Source organism: Cryptomeria japonica, chromosome 6, assembly GCF_030272615.1.
Source record: "Cryptomeria japonica chromosome 6, Sugi_1.0, whole genome shotgun sequence".
NCBI classification, from domain to species: domain Eukaryota; kingdom Viridiplantae; phylum Streptophyta; class Pinopsida; order Cupressales; family Cupressaceae; genus Cryptomeria; species Cryptomeria japonica.
The window spans coordinates 533,491,255-533,515,550 of NC_081410.1; the positions used below are offsets into that span (position 1 = coordinate 533,491,255).

At 35.2% G+C, this 24,296-nt stretch overlaps 1 protein-coding gene across 1 annotated transcript in view; it reads right to left on the reverse strand.

Annotated features, from left to right (window-relative positions):
* The window catches only part of LOC131067995 (alpha-1,4 glucan phosphorylase L isozyme, chloroplastic/amyloplastic), a 94,458-nt gene extending 76,144 nt beyond the window's left edge, over window positions 1-18,314 (reverse strand). Inside the window, exon 1 of the mRNA XM_058003178.2 lies at window positions 17,833-18,314. Within this exon, the coding sequence (XP_057859161.2) occupies window positions 17,833-18,022 (190 nt within the window). The 5' untranslated portion in view covers window positions 18,023-18,314. The remainder of the gene's footprint in view (window positions 1-17,832) is intronic.
* Window positions 18,315-24,296: the final 5,982 nt, after the last annotated feature.

Here is a 24,296-nt window from a genome sequence, read left to right on the forward strand (position 1 = left end):
CACCAATTTGGGTGTCTCTTGACAGTATCGTATAACCAGCGTGACTAGCAGATCTGATTGGACGAACTTATTTGCATAGAGATTCCAGCACTGACAACTGGAAAGGAGCCTTAGCAGTAGTAACTCTAGATCACTACTGTCCTATAGTGAGTAGATTGTTTTTGACACTTAGATCTGCACATTAGGAAACTCAGTTTACTCTAAATCTGTGTATGCCCACATCAATTTAAATTGTTCTTTTCATGTATTAGGCTGAAATCAAGGATCCCTGAAAGAAGATCTAGTATCTACACAGTGATCCGTTGGATCTCTAAATTGACTGAGAATAGTTATAAATTTCCTTTATTGCTGAAATGGTGATGTGATGAATCAGTTTGATTGTTATGTAAGCATTGTATGAAAAAAAATTTATCAATTAATAACCACAGTTAATAAGTCACTTTAGTTTCTGCTCTAGATCTTGCACACGAAACTATTTTAAATTGTGCCCTAGGGATATAAAATTGGTATCAGATCTTGGCATCCTGCCAGTCTGTGTGTGTATGCAGATTCATGAGCTTGAGTGAGAAGTGGTTGAGGTATCAGCAAAGAGACAAGAAGAAAGAGGCAACCATGGGTGACAGAGATGAAAACAACTCTTGAGAATTCATCAGGAAGAGCAAAGAGTTTCAGGCTAATATGAGGGACACCATGGTTGAGATGGTTCAGCTCATAAAAGAGCCGAATCAGCTGCTCACTGTTGATAGGCTTATTCAAAATGGTAAGGGAGCAACACTGATGGTGATAGGGTCTCAGCTAACCCAAATCCAAGAACCTTTAGAGCCAAATTTCTGGAAAGGGAAGGGGCATCACCCATAGAAAAAGAGCAACCTACTCAAGGAGATGAAATAAAAAGACTACGTGATGAGTACAATGCCCTAAGTGCTGCCATACAAAGAGACATGTCTTTTACAGAATAGTATGAGATGAAGACGAGAAATGGGCATAGGAGGAGAAGGTATGATGAGCAGCACACCGCTTGGGAAAGATTACCAATTCCACTTTTGATGTATTGGTAAGTTGTTCAGCAAGAGCTTGGTTACAGAAATTGGACACTTCTCCTTGAATCCAATGTTTGAAGAAGCGGCCATCATATTTGCCACTGTAATGTCCCTGCTAAATTCTGACATAAAGTCCTAACACCTTTCACTTAGACATTTCATCAAACACTTGGCTGTCATAGTTTAATATTGCTGATCTTAGTTTCAGTTTGACTTCAAGGACATTCTAAGGCAAATTATTCATGTAAGATGAGTCATAACAAAGTACAATATCATAGGAATGATTTGGAACAACCACAATGTATTAGAGGCAAATAGGATTTATTATCAGACACATCTACTTGCTGTCATTTTATAAAATAATTGGCATACAACCTCAGAATACTATCCAAAATAAGATGCAGTCCAAACTAATTCAATCCTTATTAAGAACCATTACAATATGCTGTCGAAAGAGCAATGTATGGACTGATTTTTACAAAGGACTAAGTCTCAGATTTTCTGAGAACTAAGGACTGATATAGACTCACACTTTTACAACTGAAACAATGAAATGAGATGCTAGGAACCTGATTTGTTGTCGCCCAATTGTAGTGATGAAGATGCAAGCAATATCCACCAAGATAGTGGCTCTAATGTGCAAGGTCGAACCCAAACATGTGCCATCCCTGCTGCTGTTAATGGAAGGTCTGAGGACCAAGTGAAATCTGCAAACAAGAGTCTCAATTGCTACTCCAAGCTGATCGAACTCTCTTCCAAATGAAAGCGCCTTACTCAACAAGGGGGCCGCCAAGCTAACACATGCACTAATAACCCAAATCAAGGGTCTAAAGCCCACGAACCTGCCTCAGATCAGACTCAGAATATAATCCAAATAGACACCAAAATGCCTTGCAAATTGTCCAAATGATATCACCTTCTCCTCCTATTAATTTTCCAATCATCACATGTCAAAATCGATGCACATAGGAGATGGTATGAACAAAATCATGGGAATAAAGTTCTGCAACTGATATAATGACAGAGCACTATATACTTCGATTTGCCTCCACAGATAATTATGGAAATCGCCTATTGGCCTCAAGAGAAATGGCTGTCCATTGACATTCAAGGAATGCATTCACCAACATACAAGCAAACTCACAAATCTGAAAGTCTGAAGCAACTACCATGAACTGATATGAAAAGTCTCCTTAAGCTCAATGTGAAAAGCTGAATGCTCTCCACTCTCTTCGCAACCCTTCAGAGGGTCTTCCACCTCCTCAGTTATGCTGATCAAAGGGAGGTATCGTTCCCTAGGATCTTTCTGCGGACAACCTGTGGCTCCACAACTCCAACAAGAGATAACATGACCAACTAATGCCCAACATGTGTTTCCCCTCTTCTATTTATTCATTACATAACACGTCACAATCACCTTCTAGAAGACAAGGGTAGGTACACTTTATATTATTTAATTAAACATGTTATTTTAATGTACCTTTAATTTATTAATTAAATAAAATTCACACGTCTCCCGATACGTGTTATCTCCATATAACATCAAAATATCAAATAATAAAGAGATGTGAAGTCACCAATCACCGCCATGTCGACCCCCTAAACAACTTCTTGGCCTACGAGGGTCAAATATAGGCCAACCTCGACACAAGTGCACGTGCTAAGGAGAAGGGAACATTACAGCCACCTTGCATCTATGAGTGGCTCATGATGGTGGTATCATGGCATGATTCAATTACTACCTTAGACGAATTCAAACAAAGATTGACAGAAATGTTCACTAGGAAGGATCAAAAGATTCATTTCAGAGAACTAGCACACCTGAAGCAAGAAGACACAATGGAACACTATGTAGTGGAATTTTAGGGGCTTTTGGTAATGGTCTCAGACATGACAGAAAGGAAACTCACAGTCCTTTTTGCAGAGAGCCTATCTGAACCCCTCAAAGGGTTGGTAAGAGCATTTGATCTGAGTTCTTTGCAAGAAGCTATCCGGAGAGATCTAAATTTGGAAGATCAATTGCTAAGGACAAATTCTATGCCAAGAAGGCACCTCCTATTTTGCCAAAGAGGCCTCCTCAGAAGACCCACCTCCTCCTAAGGCATTACCCCCCAAGCCAAACCAAAGTGAGGTATCCAAGAATGAATTCTAAAGGAAAAAGCTAGCCACAAATGCTTGTGAAAGGGGCAAATACACTATATAGACGTGGTCTCCGATGAGGTTACAGAGGATGATGAGCCTAAACTTGAGGAAGCTATGGATGAGCTTGAGCATGAGAACCAAGGAGGAGAGCATCCAAGAGGTACACTTGCAGCACTATCAAGGGCACCTAGATATCATTCCTTCCATGTTAGAGGAGTCTTGTGAGGACAAAGGGTGACAGTTCTAATTGATAATGGAGCAACCCACAATTTCAATGAAAAAGGACTAGTAACTAGGATGCGATTGAAGGCAAAAAACTTCAAAGGGTTTAATGTTGCAGTGGCAAATGGGTGTACCCCTTCCCTGCAGAAGGATTCAGCAATTGGAGTTGATTTTAGGGGATACAAGATGCAAAATGATTTCTACGTGATTGGCATCGATGATACAAAGTTGGTTTTGGGTGTAAAATGGTACACTCACTTGGCATATATACACAGTTATCAAACTAAGGAGTTGAAGTTCAAGTCTAATGGGAAGGAGATAGTTCTTTGTGGCCTTTCCAATGGGGACCCCATGATGGTTTCAACCAAGAGGATAGAGAGAGCTTTTCGTAGAGACCAAGTGGCGTGGGTAGCTGAGTGTTTGGTTATAGATACAAGTCCCTCCAAGGATGGGGGATCCTATCATGTTGATATTCAGTCCATCTTCGAAAAACATAGTAAGGTTTTTGGTGACATTCCTCTTGGTCTACTACCACATAGAGGTTTTCAGCATGTGATTGAGCTTGAGGAGGGAGCAAAATCAATCATCACTACACCATATTGTCACCCTAGGAGATACAAGGAAGAGATTGAAAATGTGATTAAAGAGTTATTGTTTATGGGACACATACGACCTAGTTCCAACCCTTTTGCTTCACTTGTGGTATTGGTTAAGAAAAACGACGGGACTATGAGGATGTGCATTGATTATAGAGCCCTCAACAAAAGCACAATGAAAAACCGCTATGCCATATCCGAGATCAATGGGTTGATTGATGAGATTCATGGGGCAATGTACTTCTCCAAGACTGACCTATGATGAAGGCACAATCAGATAAGGGGTAGAGATGAGGATGTGCACAAAACAACTTTCAAATGTCATTGTGGGCATTATGAGTTCTTGGTCATTCCCTTGAATTGACAAATGCACCCACCACTTTCCAATCATGCATGAATCGGGTATTCATTCAACAATTGAGGAATTTTTATTTGCTTTCTTTGATGACATTTTGATTTATAGTGAGCCATGAAAGGACCTTCTAAAGAATATAGATGAGGTGCTTGGCATACTTGAGCAGCATTCATTTTATGCCAAGGTATCCAAATGTGAGTTTGGGATGATTGAAATTTTATATTTGTTATTCAAGATTAGTGCCCAAGGGATTAGTATGGATGAGGAAAAGATTAAGGCCACACAAAATTGACCTAGACCAAGGAATTTGACACATTTGAGAGGATTTGTGGGACTTTGCAACTACTATAGGAGGTTTGTGAAAGGGTTCTCACAACTTGCAGCGTCATTGACTAGTTTTGAGGAAGAAGGGGGCATTCTCCTAGAGTCCAAAGTGCAACAAGTTTTAAAAAACTTGAGGTAATGAGTTCATGCTTTGTTTACAATAAGACATGGGAGGACCATCTAAAGCATATAGACGAGGTACATGGCACACTTGAGCAACATTCATTCTATGCCAGGGTATCCAAATGTGAGTTTGGGTTGACTGAAATTTTATAATTGTGATTCAAAATTAGTGCCCAAGGGGTTAGTGTGGATGAGGAAAAGATCAAGGCCACATAAGATTGGCCTAGACCAAGGTATTTGACACATTTGAGAGGATTTGCGGGATTTTGTAGCTACAATAGGAGATTTGTGAAAGGGTTCTCACTACTTGCAGCTCCGTTGACTAATTTGAGGAAGAAGGGAGCATTCTCTTGGAGCAGCAATGCAGCAAGCTTTTGATAAACTTAAGGAGGTAATGAGTTCATACTCTATTTTGGCTATTCCAAATTTCTCACTTCCTTTTGTTTTAGAATGTGATGCTTCAGGAGAGGGCATTGAAGCAGTCTTGATGCAAAATCGACACCCCATTGCATTTGAGAATAGGAAGCTCAAGAAGACAGAGAGGAGCTTCTCTATTTATGACAAGAAGATGTTGGCAAACATGCATGCACTAGCCAAATTCCAATGATACTTGGTTTGTGGGAAGTTAAATAGATCATAACAACTTGAAGTTCTTCCTCACTCGAAGGATTTGAATGATAGACAATAGAAATGGGTAAGTAAACTTCAAGCCCTAGATTTTGACATTTAGTATGTGGAGGGAAAGAACAATGCAATGGCTGATGCACTCTCTAGGAAGCCCTATTTTTAATCTATAATTGGTATATCTACTGATTGGAAGGCTGCCATAATGGCTGAATATGCTAAGAATACAATTGCTACTGACATTTTGGATGGAAAGTGATGCAAGGACTCCACGGGGTCATAACTTTTGACTCAGTTGTCTGATTGGGCTAAAATTTTATGAGGTGTATCGTGAGTTGTTGTTTGGATTGCCGACCGAACCTAGTTCAGTTGGACCTTGACTCAATCAAATTTTCAAGGCCAAATTCCTTCATCTAGGGCTTCAAAAAAAGCATTTTCTGATTTTTCCTAGATTTTAGGTAGTTGATTTTTCAGTTATTTTCGAACTCGTGGTTTTTATTAGTTTAGAAAGTTGGCCATTTGTGTTGAGATTATATTTTTTAGATATTTAGAAGTTTTTCATGATTTTCTGGATAGATTTGAAAATTACCAAAAATAGCAAATTTCAGATTTTGTAAAAATCCGCCAAAAACGAAAATTTTTGGATTGTTGTTAAAATAGGCTTATTTTTCATTGTAACGGCAGAATGGTTGGGGGAATGATGAAGAAGAATTAATGTGATTTTTGAAGTTTCTTTTGTGTCTCTTTTACTTTTGTTTAATGGTGAATGCTTAGTAGAAAGTTGGTTACATCAGAAAGTTGTAGGATGATAGGTTCAAGGTGATTGATGAGTTCATCCTCTACAAACATTGGGTGTACCTTATAACGGAATCCAGGATGAAGGAAAGAACTTTGAGGGCATGTCATGGCACCCCACTTAATAGCCATTCAGGCTTCTACAAGACATACAAGCAAGAGAACATATTTCATGGAAAGAGCTCAAAATTGATGTGTTGCAGCATGTTAGAGATTGTTCAGTATGCCAACAAAACAAAACAAAGCATGTATTCCCAACTTGCTTGTTCTAGCCCTTGCCCATTCCAAATCAAAAATAGGAGAGCATCTCCATGGATTTCATTACAGGGTTGTCAAAGGTGTGAGGTAAGGATTGTATCTATGTGGTTGCTTGATACAAAGAAGCATAAATCGGGAAAAAATCGGAAAAATCGCGAAAAATCGTGAATTGACCAAATTTCCGATTTTTTCCCTATAATGTTGTTGACTATCGATTTTACCTGTTTCCTCTTATTTTCGTCAACATTTTAAAGTTTAATCGGCATTTCCAAGTGTTTGCCCCCGCATTTTCCTACAAACAAAATTGCCTGATTTTTAGCAAGGGTTTCCAACCATATTCATTAGGAATTCATTTTTTTCGGCGACGGTTTCCGGCGATGTTCATTAGGTTTCATTTTATTTTCAACGAGGGCTTCTGGCCATATTCATCAAGGTTTCATATCCGTTTGTTGCCCTGTCGATTTAGCGTCCAATAAGTGTTTTGCCAAAGTCGCACGAGCCTTCGAGTCGCATCCCCGTGTTTTTCTATCAAAAAAAATTTTAATAAAGTTGAACAGATATGATTAACAGAAATTAATATTTTATAAATTTTTATTAAATCAGATCTATTATATATATTAATATATTATTATTATATTCTAATATAATAATGATATATTTATTAATATATTATTATTATATGACCCGTTCATGGGTTCCCCAGGGTTAATCCTGCTAACGACCGTCTAGATAGAGAGAAGGGGTGGGTGAAAATAAATTTTGATGGAGCATCAAAAGGCAATCCAGGGATCTCAAGAGCGAGATGTGTGGCTTGTGATGATGAAGGAAAGGTCATGTGTAAAGGGGCTAGAAGACTTCAAGACGGCAGTAATAATGAGGCGAAAGTCTAGGCGGCTCTACTTGCAGTTGATTTAGCAGCTAATTTGAAGGTGTCGAAATTAGATTTAGAGAGTGATTCCCAAATTGTTGTCCACGCTCTAGTTAAAGGACATACTCCGTGTTGGAAATTAGATAAATATATAAATATAATAAGTGAAAAACTTTAAAAAATCAATAATTATTGCATCTCACACGTGAAAAGAGAGGGAAACACTCTGGCAAATGAGTTGTCAAATGAAGCATGTGGCCTCGAGCCAGGGGAGGTGAGGTGGCGGAATGACAAAAATGAAACTGTTGAATGGAGTTAAGACGCACTGCCAAGTTGGTACGACATTAAATTCAAATCCCCTGTCAGAAGTTGGTTTTTTCCTGCGCAAGTGAGTTAATGAGCAGTTATTGCGACATGCTCTGAATTGGCGGCGATGGTGGAGATCCATGCATTAAATGCCAATTTCGTAAAGCCCGCACAGATTATGAATAGACCTAGCGAGTTAGTGAAACTAGCTTTAAAACTGGTTTTATCAGAAATCTTTGTATTTTCTCAGAAAACTCAAAAATGGAAGCTAATTTCACCTTGGAATCTTCCAAATTGATGTCGGCATTTCGTGGTCCTGTTCCATCAAAGAAACTCGAGAGAATGTTTCTCGCTGAAGACCCGCTGCTTCTAAAAGCGGTTCAGTTGGTTTTAGGAGAAGAGGTGGCTGTCATTGGTCACCGTTACAGGTGCAAAGCAAACATCTACTCGTTGCTCATGGCTTGGGGTCTAGAGCTAGGACACACGGTTGAAGAGGTGCAAAGGGTGATGCAAAGACTAATCCCTGGCGAATATCTGTTAAACCTGGAGTCCTTGTCGGAGTGGGCGGTGCCAGGATGGGGATTTAATCTTGCAAAAGGTATCCCAGAGGCAAATGAGGAGATGAAGGCGCGTCACTCGCGCATTCAGTTTCTTCGACGGCGTGAGGAAGTTAAATTGCGGTTCAAGGATGACGCACAGAGAGGCTAGGAAGGGCTTTTAATCTTCGTCCAAATTATGGACATAGAAGATGTGATCAAGAAGGAGGGTGGTGGGAGAGCGGTGGAGAATGTGAGCCCTAGGAGGCGGATAACAAGGAGACTATCCGCAGAACTAGCTAAACAGGCGGGAGATGATGCAGCAGGTGGATGGGATGGTGGGGTGGTTTCTCCAAGCCGACGAGGTGCAGCGAGCAAGAAGGCAGAAGGCAAAAGGAGGCGACAACATGCCGAAAGTGGAGACTCTCACCGTAATTGGGTGACTGGTGAATCAAGTGCCTCAGCTACAAGAGGTGTAAAGGAGGAATCATGAATAGGTTATTACAGGCACGGTACCCATAGATACCAATTTTCTTTGCTCCTTTTTCTCAGTTAATTTCACAGTTGAACTTTAAACTTCAATTTGAAACGCCTAATTTTTGACAGGCAAGATGTAATAAGTTTTTTCATACTCTTAAGTTTGCGAGGGGGGGTGTGGTGTGTGTGGGTGCTGGTTATAGGTTTCGAATTCCGGCTTTTGGGAGGGTGGTGATGGCAGTGTCATGGATGTCTTGTTTTGGGAGCTTTTTGATAGTTCATTATCTTCAAAGTTGTAATGCTTAAATTTTAATTAAATAAAAATATATATTTTACCGATCAAAAAATATATATATTATTATTATATTATAATATAATAATAATATATTTATATTAATACCGAGCAAAAATATAATATATTTATATTAATATACTATTTTAATATAATAATATACAATATATTAATATTTTAATATATAATATTAATATATTGTATATTATAATATTACTATATAATAGTATATTAATATATTATAATATATTATTATTATTATATTATAATAATAATATATTAATATTAATATAGTATTATAATATTATAATATACAATATATTATAATATTAATATATTATTATATAGTAATATTATAATATTACTATATAATAGTATATTAATCTTAATATATTATTATATATTATATAATAATATACATTTTTTTAAATTCGATTTTTTATCGATATTATAATATTACAATAGTATATTGATTTTAATATATTATATTATAATATAGTAATAATAATATATTAATATTAATATAGCATTGTAATATTATAATATAATAATAATAATATAATATTAATATACTATTATATAGTAATATTATAAAATAATTGTATATTATAATATTATTATATAATAGTATATTAATATTAATATATTATTATATATTATATAATAATATACATGTTTTTTTATCCGATTTTTTCCCCTTTTTTAAAAAAAATCTTATACTTTTGATTTGCCAATTTTTTCCCCAAACGATTTTTGCTGCCATAAATTTTAATAACAATTAATAGTTAAGAATATATATTAAATATAATTAAAAAATAACAATAAATAATAGTTAAATATTCCAATATCTAAATCTAAATACACAATTAAAATAAAAATATCAAATATAATTAAATATAACTATATATATATATATATATATATATATATATATATAACTCTTAACTATTAATCATTGTGAGTGTGTGTGTATACCAGCTGTATCCAACTTAGAGAGTCTTGAAAAGTAACCATATCGTATCGGCCCATATCCTTCTCCATGCAACTTTGTAATTCATGTGTTGAAGTCTATTTTTTGTTTGCTTGCAATATCTCTATGCTATGGAAATCTCTGAAAATATTAGAAAAAAGTAGTTTTTGATTGTTTTTCTTTAATTTTTAACAGCTTTTGTAAATCCGATTTTTTCCCAATTTTTTCCCGATTTTTTCAAAAAATCTTATATTTTTTATTTGCCGATTAATTCCGCAAACGATTAATGCTTCATTTGATAGGCTCAAAAAATATACTCATTTTCAAGCAATTTCTTCAGAGTACAAGGCTCAACAAGTAGCTGATCTATAGGATAGGTTTATCAGTTTCTTTTGGCAAGGGCTCTTTTGATTGACAGGCACAAAATTAACCCCTAGCACTAGCTATCATCCGCAAACCGATGGGCGGACTACAATTGTGAACAAATGGGTTGAAGGCTACTTGAGGAATTATGTTACAAGGCAGCAAACAGTTTAAATTAAGTGGTTGCACCTAGTAGAGTATTGCTACAATACCACACATCACATGTCAATAAGTATAACCCCTATCAAAGCATTTTATGGTTATAATGCTACCTCTTTCATGGATTTGATTCTTTCAAATAGTAGAGTACCGAGAGCTACGGATTTGATTCAGCAAAGTTTAAATATTGTGAAAGCCCTCAAAGAAAACCTACAGCAGTCCCAAAACTAGCAAAAGTTGTATGTTGATCGCCATAGAACTGAGAGAGTATTTGAAGTGGGAGACATGGTATTTTGGGGGTTGTAGCCCTAAAAACAGTCTTCACTCGAAGGAAATAGTGCTGCCACAATTTTATGGACCGTACAAGATCGTAAGGAAGATTGGGAATGTTACATATGAGTTGAAACTTGGAACTCCCTGAGAACAACAGAATTAACAACATTTTCCATGTTTCATGCTTCTTGAAGGCTCTTGGATAGAAGGTCAACACTTCATTAGAACTGCCACCAGTTGACGATGAGAAGAAATTGATTCCATAACCTGAAGCAATCTTGGATATGAGGGAGAAAAGGCTAAGAAACAAGGTTATTCTGGAATATTTGATGAAGTGGAAGAATCTACCCCTTGAGGATGCAACTTGGTAAGGTATTGAGATTTTTGAGCACCCAAAGCTGAAGTTGCTCGAGGACAAGCAACGATTTGAGGGGGTGGATTGTCATGTCCTCAGTGCACCTGCATCGTGAGGATATTTGTTTTAATTATAAGTGTTTTTCAACACACGGATAATAATAATAATAATATCAAATGTTTTTAATAAATAATAATATGTTTTCCTTCTTGGCCAACCTGCTTGCAAGAGTTTTCTGGGTTGACCTGTTGCAAAAGTGTTGTTTTTGACACCACCTACCAGGTATGCAGGTGAGTGCAATCGCACTCTTTTGAGGGTCACAAGTTTTAGACTCCAAATTTGTAGAAGTACAGATTACACTCACAACTGGGACCAAAACCTCAATTCGGGACAGCCAGGTAGGATGCCACCCCTGCCTGAGCATAGCTAGTTGGATTGTTAGCTGAAGCAAATCTATGGAAAACTAACACCTATCATTCTAAAGGAGAGTTGTTCCAGTCCAGCCCTGCTCCTAAAGATCCATCAGAGGCAACACGTGGACTTACACAACGAGATTGCTATTTGTGCACATTTTCTGCTGTTCTAGGACAAAATCCCCAGGACTGCAACTTCAGATCTCATACAAACCTTCCTCCAGTTGTCGTTTTTCTCAGGCACTATATCCTAAGAGAGGCAGTTTGATCATAACATACAGGAACCATCATAGCTAGAGCAGGACAGTTCATGGATTAAGGCCTATCACATCCTCACACCAATTTGGGTGTCTCTTGAGTCCTGACAGTACTGTATAACCAGCATGACTAGCAGATCTAATTGGGTGAACTTATTTGCGCAAAGATTCCAGCACTGACAGCCTGGAAAGGAGCCTTAGCAGTGGCAATTCCATATCACTACTGTCCTACAGTGAGTAGACTGTTTTCAGCACTCAGATCTGCACATTAGGAAACTCAGTTTACTCTAAATCTGTGTATGCCCACATCAATTCGAATTGTTCTTTTCATGTATTAGACTGAAATCAGAGGATCCTTGAAAGCAGATCTACACAGTGATCCGTTGGATCTCTAAATTGACTGAGAATAATTATAAATTTCCTTAATTGCTGGAAATAATGATGTGATGAATCGGTTTGATTGTTATATGTAGGCACTGTATGAACAGAAATTTATCAATCAATAACAGCAGCTAAGAAATCACTTTAATTTCTGCCATAGATCTTGTACAGGAAACTATTTTGAATTCTACCCTAGGGATATAACAGAATTTTAGCATGGAAATCAAATGTCTGCTTCCCTGCTCTGAATTCAAAGCCAAGTAGAAATTTAAAAGATTTGAAGGTCAATTCTTTAACCAGAAATTCTTTTGGTAAATTGCTGAAATCTTGTAAGAAACCATTTAACCTTATACCACTGGGGTGTAATGACTAAAATGCGTAAAAAATTCTGGATTAATCTAACTAAAAAGCACTCAGATATGAAAATTTCAGCATGGAAGCCACATGTCTGCTCCCCTGTTTTGTATTTCAAAGCCAAATAATGGAAATTCAACATGTTTAATGGCTGATTTTTTAATCAGATAAAGAAATGAAATTGCACATTCGATGTGTTTTATTAAGTACTACACTTCTACAATTTGATGAAACATTTATTAACAAATATCTTTAAATGAAGTTTACAGGTATAAATTGCCAGTTTCCTGCAAGAAAGTACTCAAGCTTTAGCCTCTCGAGTCCTCCCAAGGACTAAAGTGTGTGCAATCACACTTGGATTTGAGATTTTTATCCTGACAATACTTGCCTTATTCTGTGATAATGAGACTTTTTGCCTGACACTTCTCACCTTTCTAATTAAATAAACAGCTAAGGCTCAAACCTAGAACCTTCCATTTACATGCTTGGGTGTTCTACCACTGAACTACCTGCCCTTCATGAGTTCCAGTTTGCTTGGACAATGGACTGACATTCCAATACCAACCCTCAAGGCACATACTAGTTTGAGAATGCCTGGCCTGGCTCTGATAACAAATTGACAAACATTGACCAGCTAGGACTCAGACCTAGCACCCCTCTTCTGGGATGCTCTACCACAGAGCTACCGTCCCCTCATATAGTTTTCTTGGAGTCTGAATGACCTTCTTGCCCTTAATTAGTAAATAGTGTAACTGTAAACATGACATATTTAAGGCCCACTCTCAAACACATTTTTCAACGAATTTCAATACTAGAAGTTTACTATTCTAATGGCTCATTTTCAAACCACTTGAAGGCAACACTTATGTGTTATTTTATGAAACATTTGTTTGACAAAAATTTGTGTATAAATTATCAATGTAAATTTGTGAATAAATTATCAATGTAAATTTGTGAATAAATTATCAATGATAATTGTTTGTGATTGCATGTGACACATGGGTGTTTGGTATTATTTTGTGTTCGAATATGTTAATTTTTTTATTTTTCTTGTATTATTAAAAAATATTAATACTATATTAATAGACATTTGCCCACCTCCCCTACAACCAGAGAATTTTTGCCAACCCCTAAACTGCATCCCCCCATCCCAGAGACTCAGAGAAACATTGGAAATTATATAATTGCTGGTATCCTGCAAAAAAACACTTAATCTTAGACTCTCAATGCATGCAAAATTCAGCAAAAATTACACCTAATCACAAACAGATTTAACAGTAATAACATGTAAATACATTGCTTCTTCTCTACTTTACATTTCAAAGATAAATAATATAGTATTTGACAAATTTAATGATTCATTTTCAAACCAGAGATAGAAAACTAAATTGCAATTTGAAGTAAGTTGAACTCTACACTTTTGTGCTATGTAGTGGAGCACATTTAAAAGAATTATAGATGATTTATCTTTGAGATATTTTAAAATTTTAGTTTGAAAATCACAATCCTGTTTCTCTGCCCTAGATTTGAAAGTTAATCCGTGCCAATTTGACTCTTTTAAAGGCTCATTTTCAAACCATGTGAAGGTTTTACAGTTTTATGTTGTTTTATAGCATTTTCTTAACAAAATTTGTACAAGAATTATACAATTGCTGGTATCCTGCAAGTGAAAACTTATTCTTAGCCTTTAGAACCAAAATGCATCCAAACTTAGCATTAAACACACAAATCACACACAGATTTAACAGTACTATCATACAATTCACACATCTCTTCACTATTCTGCATTTAAAAGCATGATAACATTTGACCAACTTAATGACTCATTTCCAAACCAGAAATAAAAAACTAAATAGTAAATTGAAATGTTTAGTTAAACACTACATTTGTGTGCTATAGAATGGAGCGGTTTTGTAAGAACTTATATATACACGTTATTTTTTTGAGCATAAATTTATGCTATCCTTTACTGCAGCATCTAAACTGAAATTCTGGATTCTTGAAGACTAAAATGCACACAAAATTTTGTATTGACCGCATCAAATCACACTTGATTTAAGATTTTTAGCATGAAAAGCATATATCTGCTTCTTAGCTTTGCATTTGAAACCTGAATAGTGCAGATATGACCTCATTTTGAAACCATAAAAAAGAAATAAATTACTTCTTATTTTTTGCAATAGAATATGCTTAGTTTTTAATTTTCCAGAATAAGAAATAGTTTGCACTTTCACGCTTGAAACACTTATTAATGAAATAAGAAATGTGAAGTTCACAAGTTTTTGCCATTGATTGTTGCTATCCTGCAAGAGAATACTTAAAATCTTATTTTCTTGAATCCTAATGTCTATAATCCAAGCAAATTTTCATATCAAACACAGCAAATCACACTTGGATTTGAGTGTTTTAGCCTGTCAACCATACAATTCTCCACCCTCATTTCAAAATTGCAAATTTGGCTGATTTCAAAGACATATTTGTTTAACTAATTTTCCACATATATTGCTAATCTCCTGCGCATAAAAATTAATCTTGGACTCTGGATCCCAAATGTATAAAATGCATGCAAAATATTGTATTAATTGCATAAAATTACAAATAAATTTCAGATTTTTTGACTGAAAACCACAAGGTTTCTTTGCTGCTCTGCATGTTAAATCTAAATACTACCAAGTATCAAATCCAACTAATTTAACAAATCACTTTCAAACAAGAAATAGAAAATTGATTTCCAAATTTAACGTTATGATGAAATATTTTTAAACCACATTTTATACATAGCTTTTCAATTTTCATTATAAATTGCTCTATCTAGCAAAAGAAGGCTTAAACTCAGCCTCTTAAATACCAATGTCAAAAATACATGCAAAATTTTGCATTTATGCATTCATAGTAGTATTTCAATTGCATAGCAAAGGATGGGCATGGTAAAAGTGCAAGCATTTTTTGATTACACGGATTTTAAAATGGAGAAACATGGGCAAACCAAACAATTAAAAACAATATAATATTATGAAAACAGTATAAGATATTTATTTTGATGTTATATGGTTTGTGGATATCAAAATAAACATAAAACATGTATTAAATGTGAAAAATATAACAATTATGATAATAATGTCACTAAACTGGTCCAAAAACATTTCAATTTTCACTATCATCAATATCCAGATGCCAAACCCAAAAAAAGCTATTTGCAGCCCTGTTGAGTTGAACAAACCCACTACATTGATTTGAATAAATCATAATTGTTGTTCGAACACATTTAAAATGTGTTTTTTTAATTAGATGCCAGTATTTTCAAAAAACTTGGTTTTGAATGAACAAAGAAATCCCACATTTTACCACTGAATTTATGAAACAACGGAAGAGCATGGGAAAACATCAAATTCATGAACACTCATGTTCTTTTGAACAGTAACTGTAAGCATACTAAATCACACTCAGATTTAAGAATTTTAAACTGGTAATCATTGTTATAAGTTCAAAAAGTTCAATTCCGTCAGGAGGTCAAAAAAATTGAAAATTTGGAATCTTACGAAAGCTTCAGTACAATTTCTAAAGGAATTGAGAAGTCCAGACTGGACTTGATAAATCCAGCCAGTTGAAAAATCCAGATCCAGACAGACTTAAACCAAATCAATCTGGATTTGGTAACTATACTGGGTACTATCTGCCTGGTTCCCTGCTGTCCATTTCAAAGCTACCCAGTGGAATTGACTGATTTAACGGCTAGTTTTCAAACCAGAAATATTAAAAATCAATTTAAAATTTAAAATATTCCGTTGGCTACAAGAGTTTTCTGTAATTTAATGAAAAAATTTAAAATGAATTCCTATACATGAAGTTTACAGGTATAAATTGTTGGTTTCCTGCAACAGAAAACTTATCCTTAACCTCAAATCCCAAGGACTAAAATGCAAGCAAAAGTTTGCATGAATTTCTCTAACAGACACTCAGATTTGAGAAATTTAGTCCAAAATCCTCTTTCTTTTGAATTTGAAAGATAGATAGTGCAACTACGACAAATCTAATGGCTTCTTTTAAGAAACATTTATTAACAAATTTTGAAACGTACATTTTTTGTATAAATTGTCAGTTTCCTGCAGCAAAATGCTTAGTCTTAGCCTCTCAAGTCCCAGAAACCAAACCACATCAAAGATTTTGCATTAATTTCACTGAATCGTGCTTTGATTTAAAATTTCGTATCTGTAAATTGCAATAATTTTACTGTAATGTGGGTTTGAAAGAGAAATAGTAAAAATTGTACCAATTCAATGGATCAATTTCAGCCACAAATACATTACACTTCCCTGTTATTAATACAAAAAAAAAAACTAAATTTTATGCATGAATTTACAATTTTGTTATAAATTGCTGTATCCTACCAGAGAACACCTAATATTAGCCTCTTAAATCCTAATGTTTAAAATTCACTCAAATTTCTCAATTAATTGCACTAACGGATGCTCAGCTTTGAAGTTATAGTTTGATAATCACAAGGCATCCTCTTTGCTCTGGATTTGAAAGTTGAATAGTGCGCTTTTGACTAATTTGATGGATACTCTGCATTGCAAACCTAAACACAGCAGATTTGACCAATCTAATGGTTAAACAATGGAGAGCACTTAATTTTAGCCTCTTGAGCTTTAAAAGTTACGATGTAAATGCATGCAAAAAAAGGCATTATGCACTCTAAGACACGCACAGATTTGAGACTATTCCTTTTCCTGACAACCTTTTTTCTTACATTTACTTATTTTTCTGTATAAATTGCTGTCAACAAAGGATCTAAAATTAACCTCTGGAATCCTAAGAACTAAAGTGCATGTAAATCTTGCATTTAGCGCCCTTACTTGTTATGATTTATCTATTCCTTTTCCTAACAACCATTTTTCTTATATTTACTTATTTTTCTGTATAAATTGCTGTCAACAAAGGACCTAAAATTAACCTCTGGAATCCTAAGAACTAAAGTGCATGTAAATCTTGCATTTAGAGCCCTAAGTGACGCTCAGATTTCAAGCCTAGTCGAGCATTTTTGTCTACTCTGGATATAAAAGTTAAATAGTTTATTTTAATGACGTCCACGAGATTTAAAATAGATATATAACATTAGAATTGGTACCCTTTGTATAGTAACTCATTTCAAAACAAAAAAGCAAAAAAAGAGAAATAACTAGATTGGATACTAGATTGAGCAATCTTTTACCGATTTCACTGACTACTCTTTACTAAAAATAACCAAATCTAATGGCCATGGAAACTCTAATCGGTTATCAAAACAAGAAACACAAATAACTAGATTTGCTTGGATTTTCCTTATTAAATGCGATCGAAGTACTGCACCTTGTTCATTGGAAGATTGCTTTGACTTCTGATCGCTCGCGACGCAACGAATGGAGAGAGACGAAGAAGAGAAGGGTAATTGAGCGGACCTGAATCTTATACCGGCAAAGGCATCCCGCTGGTGGAGGAGTCCTCTGTTAATGCGGCCCCCGTGAATGACTAGAACATGCGACTGCTTGCATAAAGACATTTTTTTCCTTTCTGATGTCCTTTGCTTTGCGAGATTCGATTCCGCAACCCAGAAAACTCTAATTTATAGTGTTGAGATGCATGGCATACAGACGAGGCTGACTGGCTCGGAGATGCGCTGTATCACACCGTTACAGAAGATCTCACCCAAATTAAAAAAGAATTTCATGTAGAATAAATTTAACCGCTGGTGCGACGTGGATGAATGAGACAAAGCACGGAGTTGCATTATCGGATGAGATTTCACAATGATTGTTGACGATTGTTTTGAACCCTGAATCTTATTTTCCTCTCCTCTTCAATCCTTTCAAGGTGGGGTCTCCTTGAAGGACTAATTTATTCTTTCTTTTAATTTTTTTCTGGATGGATGGAATGGCATCTTTTAAATATACTTTTTTTCTTTTCAATGGATGTTCACGGTAACGAGTCGAGCATATTGTGTGCTCTACATAAAAATAAAGATATAACTAGTATTTTATTTATAGAAGGTTTAAGAGATATGAAGAAGAAGAAATTATTTTAACTTCATGAGGTTAAATATAGTCTATGGGACACACCTTCACAAACTAACTTCTACATTTCAACTTTTTTCTTGTGTAGTGTGATGATGAGTGTCCCTAACTTCTCCACAAACCTCTTCCTAGTTGGCCTTGAAGTTGAAGGCATCACATTCAAGAATGAAGTGTTTTTCAGTTTCAACTTTACCTGAAATGCAAAAAATGCACACTCTTGTGTTGGTCTTTTCCAACATCTGGTTTCGCACTAGCCCTTATGTATGCTTTTTGATGATGGTTGCAAGAGGGGTTAAACTCTTTAATATGTGAATGTGAATTTAAATAAGTTTTAATATTATAAATATAAGAATAATATATTTGTAAATGAAATTAAGTATTACTTTACAGTTTCAATTTATGTAAATGAAATGAAGTACTACTTTACAATTTCAATTGTACAAGTCGAGTGGTAATTCTAAGGTTCACATTGAATATAATGATGGATTACCATGATACTTGTTGGTTGAAAATTTTGTACACCTGGGAAGGCATGCAAAATTATGGTTTCAGCCATAGTGTGTGAGATATACTTTCCTAATTTCAAAAGGAAGGGTCCCCCAAGTTTGCTTTCTACTTCAACAATTCAAAAATAAACTCTAACTCTAAATCTATTCTAAATCTAGGTGAAACTCTGTCTTGTTCTTTTTTTAATAAAAAGACACTTATTCTTTTCTCTTCTTTCATAAAAGAATCTCAGTTGAAAGCACAAATGATTAATGAAGTAAACTAAATAAAGAAGCAAAGTTTCCATAAAGGCACAACCTCTGTTGCTTCTCCAGAACAAGAAAACATAAAGAAAGTTCAAAGTCTTCAACTATCTACTCTCCTATCAACCTTTTTAGATGATTTTCAGGTAACCAAGCACAGTATGTAGCAGCTCGAAGTCTAACTACATGATGCACCTCTTATGCACAAACATAGAAAATAAAAGCAGCACAAAGTCTACAAGTTACCCCCTTTGCTTGAGCATCCTACAATAGTTTCAAACGTAACAAGCAGCTCAAATTCTACAGTATCAAATCTGAAAAACCAATCTAAAACTCCAAACACAATAAACAACTCAAAGTCTGCAAGATTGAGCTTGAATCCCTCTTATATAACACCTCAAAACTCACAATCAATCTTCAAAAAATGTCATTACATAACGCCTTGAATCAACACAAAGTTTGAAAGCAATTTGCCTCTTTTAATTGATTGCAATTTGATTTACAACTAAGCTCAAAGTCTTAGAGTGTACATACAAACTAGCAGAGTCTTGTTGCATTGCCAAAAGATATAGATTACAATTGACCCCCTCAAGTATTTATAGGAGAGGAGCCTTGAGAAAAAGGTGGGAGGATCCCAACTAACTTGAAAAATTCTCTCAACCACCATGAATTATTCCAACTACAGTCCTAATTTAACTCAACTTGTAGTTGCTTTACATGTAATTACATTTTACAAAAATGCAAGTAAAACTGACACTTGCAATTACAAAACTTGTTTTTACATGTAACTTGTCAAAACAAAATTACAAATGCATAATTGAAACTATTCTATGTGTTCAAAGACACGAGTCTAACTACATCATCCTTTGTCTGTGATAATCTTCATGCTGCTTCAGAATTTTAGAACTTGAAGTATTCAAGATTAGTGAAGACATCTCAAGCCGGAACGGGAATTTGCATCCTTAATGATCTTTGTGTCCTTAGCCAATGAACTTCAACCTTATCACAAGCTTGGGGTAGTACCATTTCTTCGAGAAGGAAATTCTTCTCTCCGTTGTGTCCTTTTACCACGCTCAATTCACTTTGTCACTAGATGACTTCATGAGGATTATTCACCCTTGAGTTGCCCCATGAATTACTGTTGTATCTCTTCTTCTTTTGTTCACTAATGAATAACCCATAACACCTTATTCAAGATGAAATTGTTATAAAATAATGCCCATGCCTTGATTTGTTGGTTTGATGGATCGTGTGTGCAAACAAGATTGGCAAGGGAAAGGATAAATTGATGCAAAAATGGGCTCACAAGTGAATTTTGAGTTTTGAGGACTGCATTACATGTGTAGAAAAACAAGAGCATTGACTTGCAATTGTGGAGAATGGACATGCTATTTCAAATGTGTAATGGGAAAATACAAGTTTGCACTTGTAATTGGCTCCTAGAGACTCATTTTCAAGTGTTTTTTAGTGCATTTTGGACCAGTTTTGGGTTTTGGAAGGTTCGCTACAAGTGCAAGTATAGGGGAAAAAATTTACACAACCACTTGTAATCCAGTCTTAAAGATTCGACTACAAGTGTTCTTTATTTGCAAAGAGGGAACATTTAAAACTTGCTTATGAATGAAAGAAACTTGCAACCGCCTTATGGAGATTCGACCATAGAGAGAAGGGCGTTAAAATCAAAATCAAATCTACAAAAACGTGGCAATGGTAGAGAAAAAATGGGGGATTCAATAAAGTTGCAGACCTTGCCAAGTGTTCTTCATGCCAAAAATCTCTCCAATCGGGGTACATATGAGCAAGAGCAAGTTAAAAATCCAGAAAAACACTTGAAAAATAAATTTCGAGTTTGGTGAGACTCATTACAAGTTTAAAATAACTTGTAATTCCTCATTGCAAGCATTTTGGGTTTTTCATGACCCATTACAAGTTGAAAATGTCATGTAATGCTTTACTTGAAATAAATCAGGTTATGTTTTGTTGATTACAAGTTGCTTTTTGAAAATAACTTGTAATGGAAGCTTTTAAAACCACTTTACAAGTTTTTAAAAATGACTTAAAGGCCAATTTTGGGTTTTGAAGGACACTTTACAAGTTGAAAAGACTTGTAATTTCAAACATTTGCATTCACCTCAAAAAGTTCCTACAAACACTTAAAGTGGAAAAAGAAACATAAAGTAAAATTTAAAATTTGTAATTTCATCAAAAAGTTCCTACCTGTAGTGACTTTACTTGCAATGACAACTAAAAGTTCCCCAACTTGCAATGACTGCTCTGAAACACGAAATTGCACAAAAAATGGCCAAAATGAAGGCCAAAAGTAACGAAAATTTTCGCAAAGATGGAAGATAAGCTCGTGATTGATTTACCATAAATAAATGTAGAATTTCCACCTTGAAATGCATGCCTTAGAGCCTTAAAATCTTATAATTTTGTATTAAAATCTCCTACTTGCAGTGACTGCTCTGAAACTCAAAATTGAAGAAAAGCCCAACTCTAAGACAATGAAAATTGACAAAAATAGAGGCGAACGACTTGGATTCATCAATGGGTTCCTAGGTGATGGAAAAATGCCTTGGAAAACATGTCTAGAGCCTTAAAATCTCAAATTTCAAGCAAAATTATGTGGGGTCGTCCCAATTTGTGCAAGTTCAAAAATTAGGATAACAATACTTTAAACTATTGCAAGATTTAAAATACTATTGTGGTTCTTCTTTAGTTGGTAAAATGATGTGTGAGAATTGGCCAGGTAGACTAGGCAAACAAAAACAACAATGAGAGAAAATTACAGACAAATGAAGATGAATGCATAGAATGAGTGAATGAGTACAAAGAAGAAGTGTGGAAGTGTACAAAATAACACTATGCAAATAGAAACAACAATGGGAGGGAATTGTAAACAAATGAAGATGAATGCATACAATGAGTGAATGATTACATAAGAGAGGAGTGGAGGTATATAAAGGAAAATATCTTGCCTACCACCCTACCTAACTTGTCACATGGACAAGATGTATCATAGACAAGCAACCTAAGCACCTAAGCGTGATTATACACTAGCACCCCACCTCAAGCTAGATTAGGTGAGGCAAGAAGAGTGGTCCAAGCATCAGAGCTTAATAAGGTACAATCCAAGAACTATTGAACATGCCACAAGACTGAAAGGGGGGGTAAATCAGTCTTTGATCAAATCCTTAAACTTCTTTAATCACAAGTACTTATCAATTATCATTAACTAACTAAACTTTGATGCAAGATGAAACAACAAACACCGAACACATGAACACCATAATTTTTACTTGGAAAACCCAATGTGGAAAAAACCATGGTGAGAATCACACTCACAATATAAATAATTGAATACAAAGTTTTAGGCTCAAGGCCAAGGAAGCTCACTGCTCCTGGTTTGAAATTGTAGGCTAATGTGCACAATCTTAGGGCAAGATACAAAGGACTTGCAAGTTGAAGCTCACTACTTAAGGGCAAGATACAAAGGACATGCAATATTGAGATGCACAACCCTAGGCAATATACAGATCTACACAAACTGCCAAAAGGACTCACTATATTCTAGCAAGTATAGAGAAAAGATGAATTGAACTTAGTAGAATCTCCCCATCATAAACACATTGACAAACTAATATTCACACCTCCACTTCCACATATATACTTCTACATCATCCTCAATTAGTCTACACCACAATTCACATATTTGCACATCAATGTATATCAACTTGTTCACCAAAACACTCAATTAGGTCAACCAAAAACAAAATAAGCATAAATTACATAAAGTCTACAACCATGATCAATTGTGCCAAATGCAGTCCACTCTAGGAGATAAAAAGGACCCAAATACATCACAACAAGTCTATCTAAATCAATTCCAATGAACCGCACACACCAAAACACCCTCCAAAGTCAACATCAAATGTAACGTATAGATAAACAATAGAGCATGTTAACCAATCGAACCAAAAATATTTTTTAATGAAAATAACTCAATGTGGATCTTCACACACCACAATAAGACTCATAACAATACTTTAACTCAACCTCCAATGCATATATGGGCCAAAAGAGTATGATCCAAATAAGATAAACCAGTTGATTCAGCCAGAGACCAACACAACAAATAACACTGAAAAACAAATCAACATCTTCACTTGTGATGCAAACCAACACATGAATTCTAAATTGGAACACTACAGAACATGTTCTCCAAGCCATAACAATTGAACCAACACTGCAAAGCAATACGAAGCATTCTCTAGACCAGTCTTGATAGACAACCTCATTGTCAGCAAACTACAACAACCAACTTCAACACTAGAACAATAAAGGACCTAAAAACATAATAGTGCAACATCCATAGAGCATAGACATTAAATCTAGAAATTTAAGCCATCATCTTTAGAAACCAGAGGAATGCAGAGCATTCTCCCATAATGACTTTAAATACTCTTTCCTACACATTGTAACTTCCAATGTCGTCACCCTCTGAAAACACCACATACTCACTCAACATCACCACCAAACATCAGAACAACATCTAAACACTCATTTTCAGACCATACATACCAAGCCCTAATCAAACTAACAACAACAACAACCACACCTACAGCGAAACCACAACTAAACAATTGTAACTTCCTCTTCACCTTTATCATCAATACACACAAGTGTGACATTAATGACAACACTATGTAGACTACCAACACTCTCCCATGACAATGAATTTAACACCAATGACAACACAAACTCCTGTTTCCAACAAGTACAATGCACCTCATAAAGAAGAAGAGAGCCCCTGTAAGAAAAAACTGCCCCCTAAACAAGGGAAAATAAGATCTCTAATGTATGAGAAGTCCAATATGACAACAATACTCTACTAAACTTAAGAAAGTAACTGGATTTACTAGAATGTAAAGTAAAAACATGAGATAAAAAATTACAGGAAAAATTTTCAACTTTTAATCTACATTTTCAAAACATGTCAATATAATAAACTTTG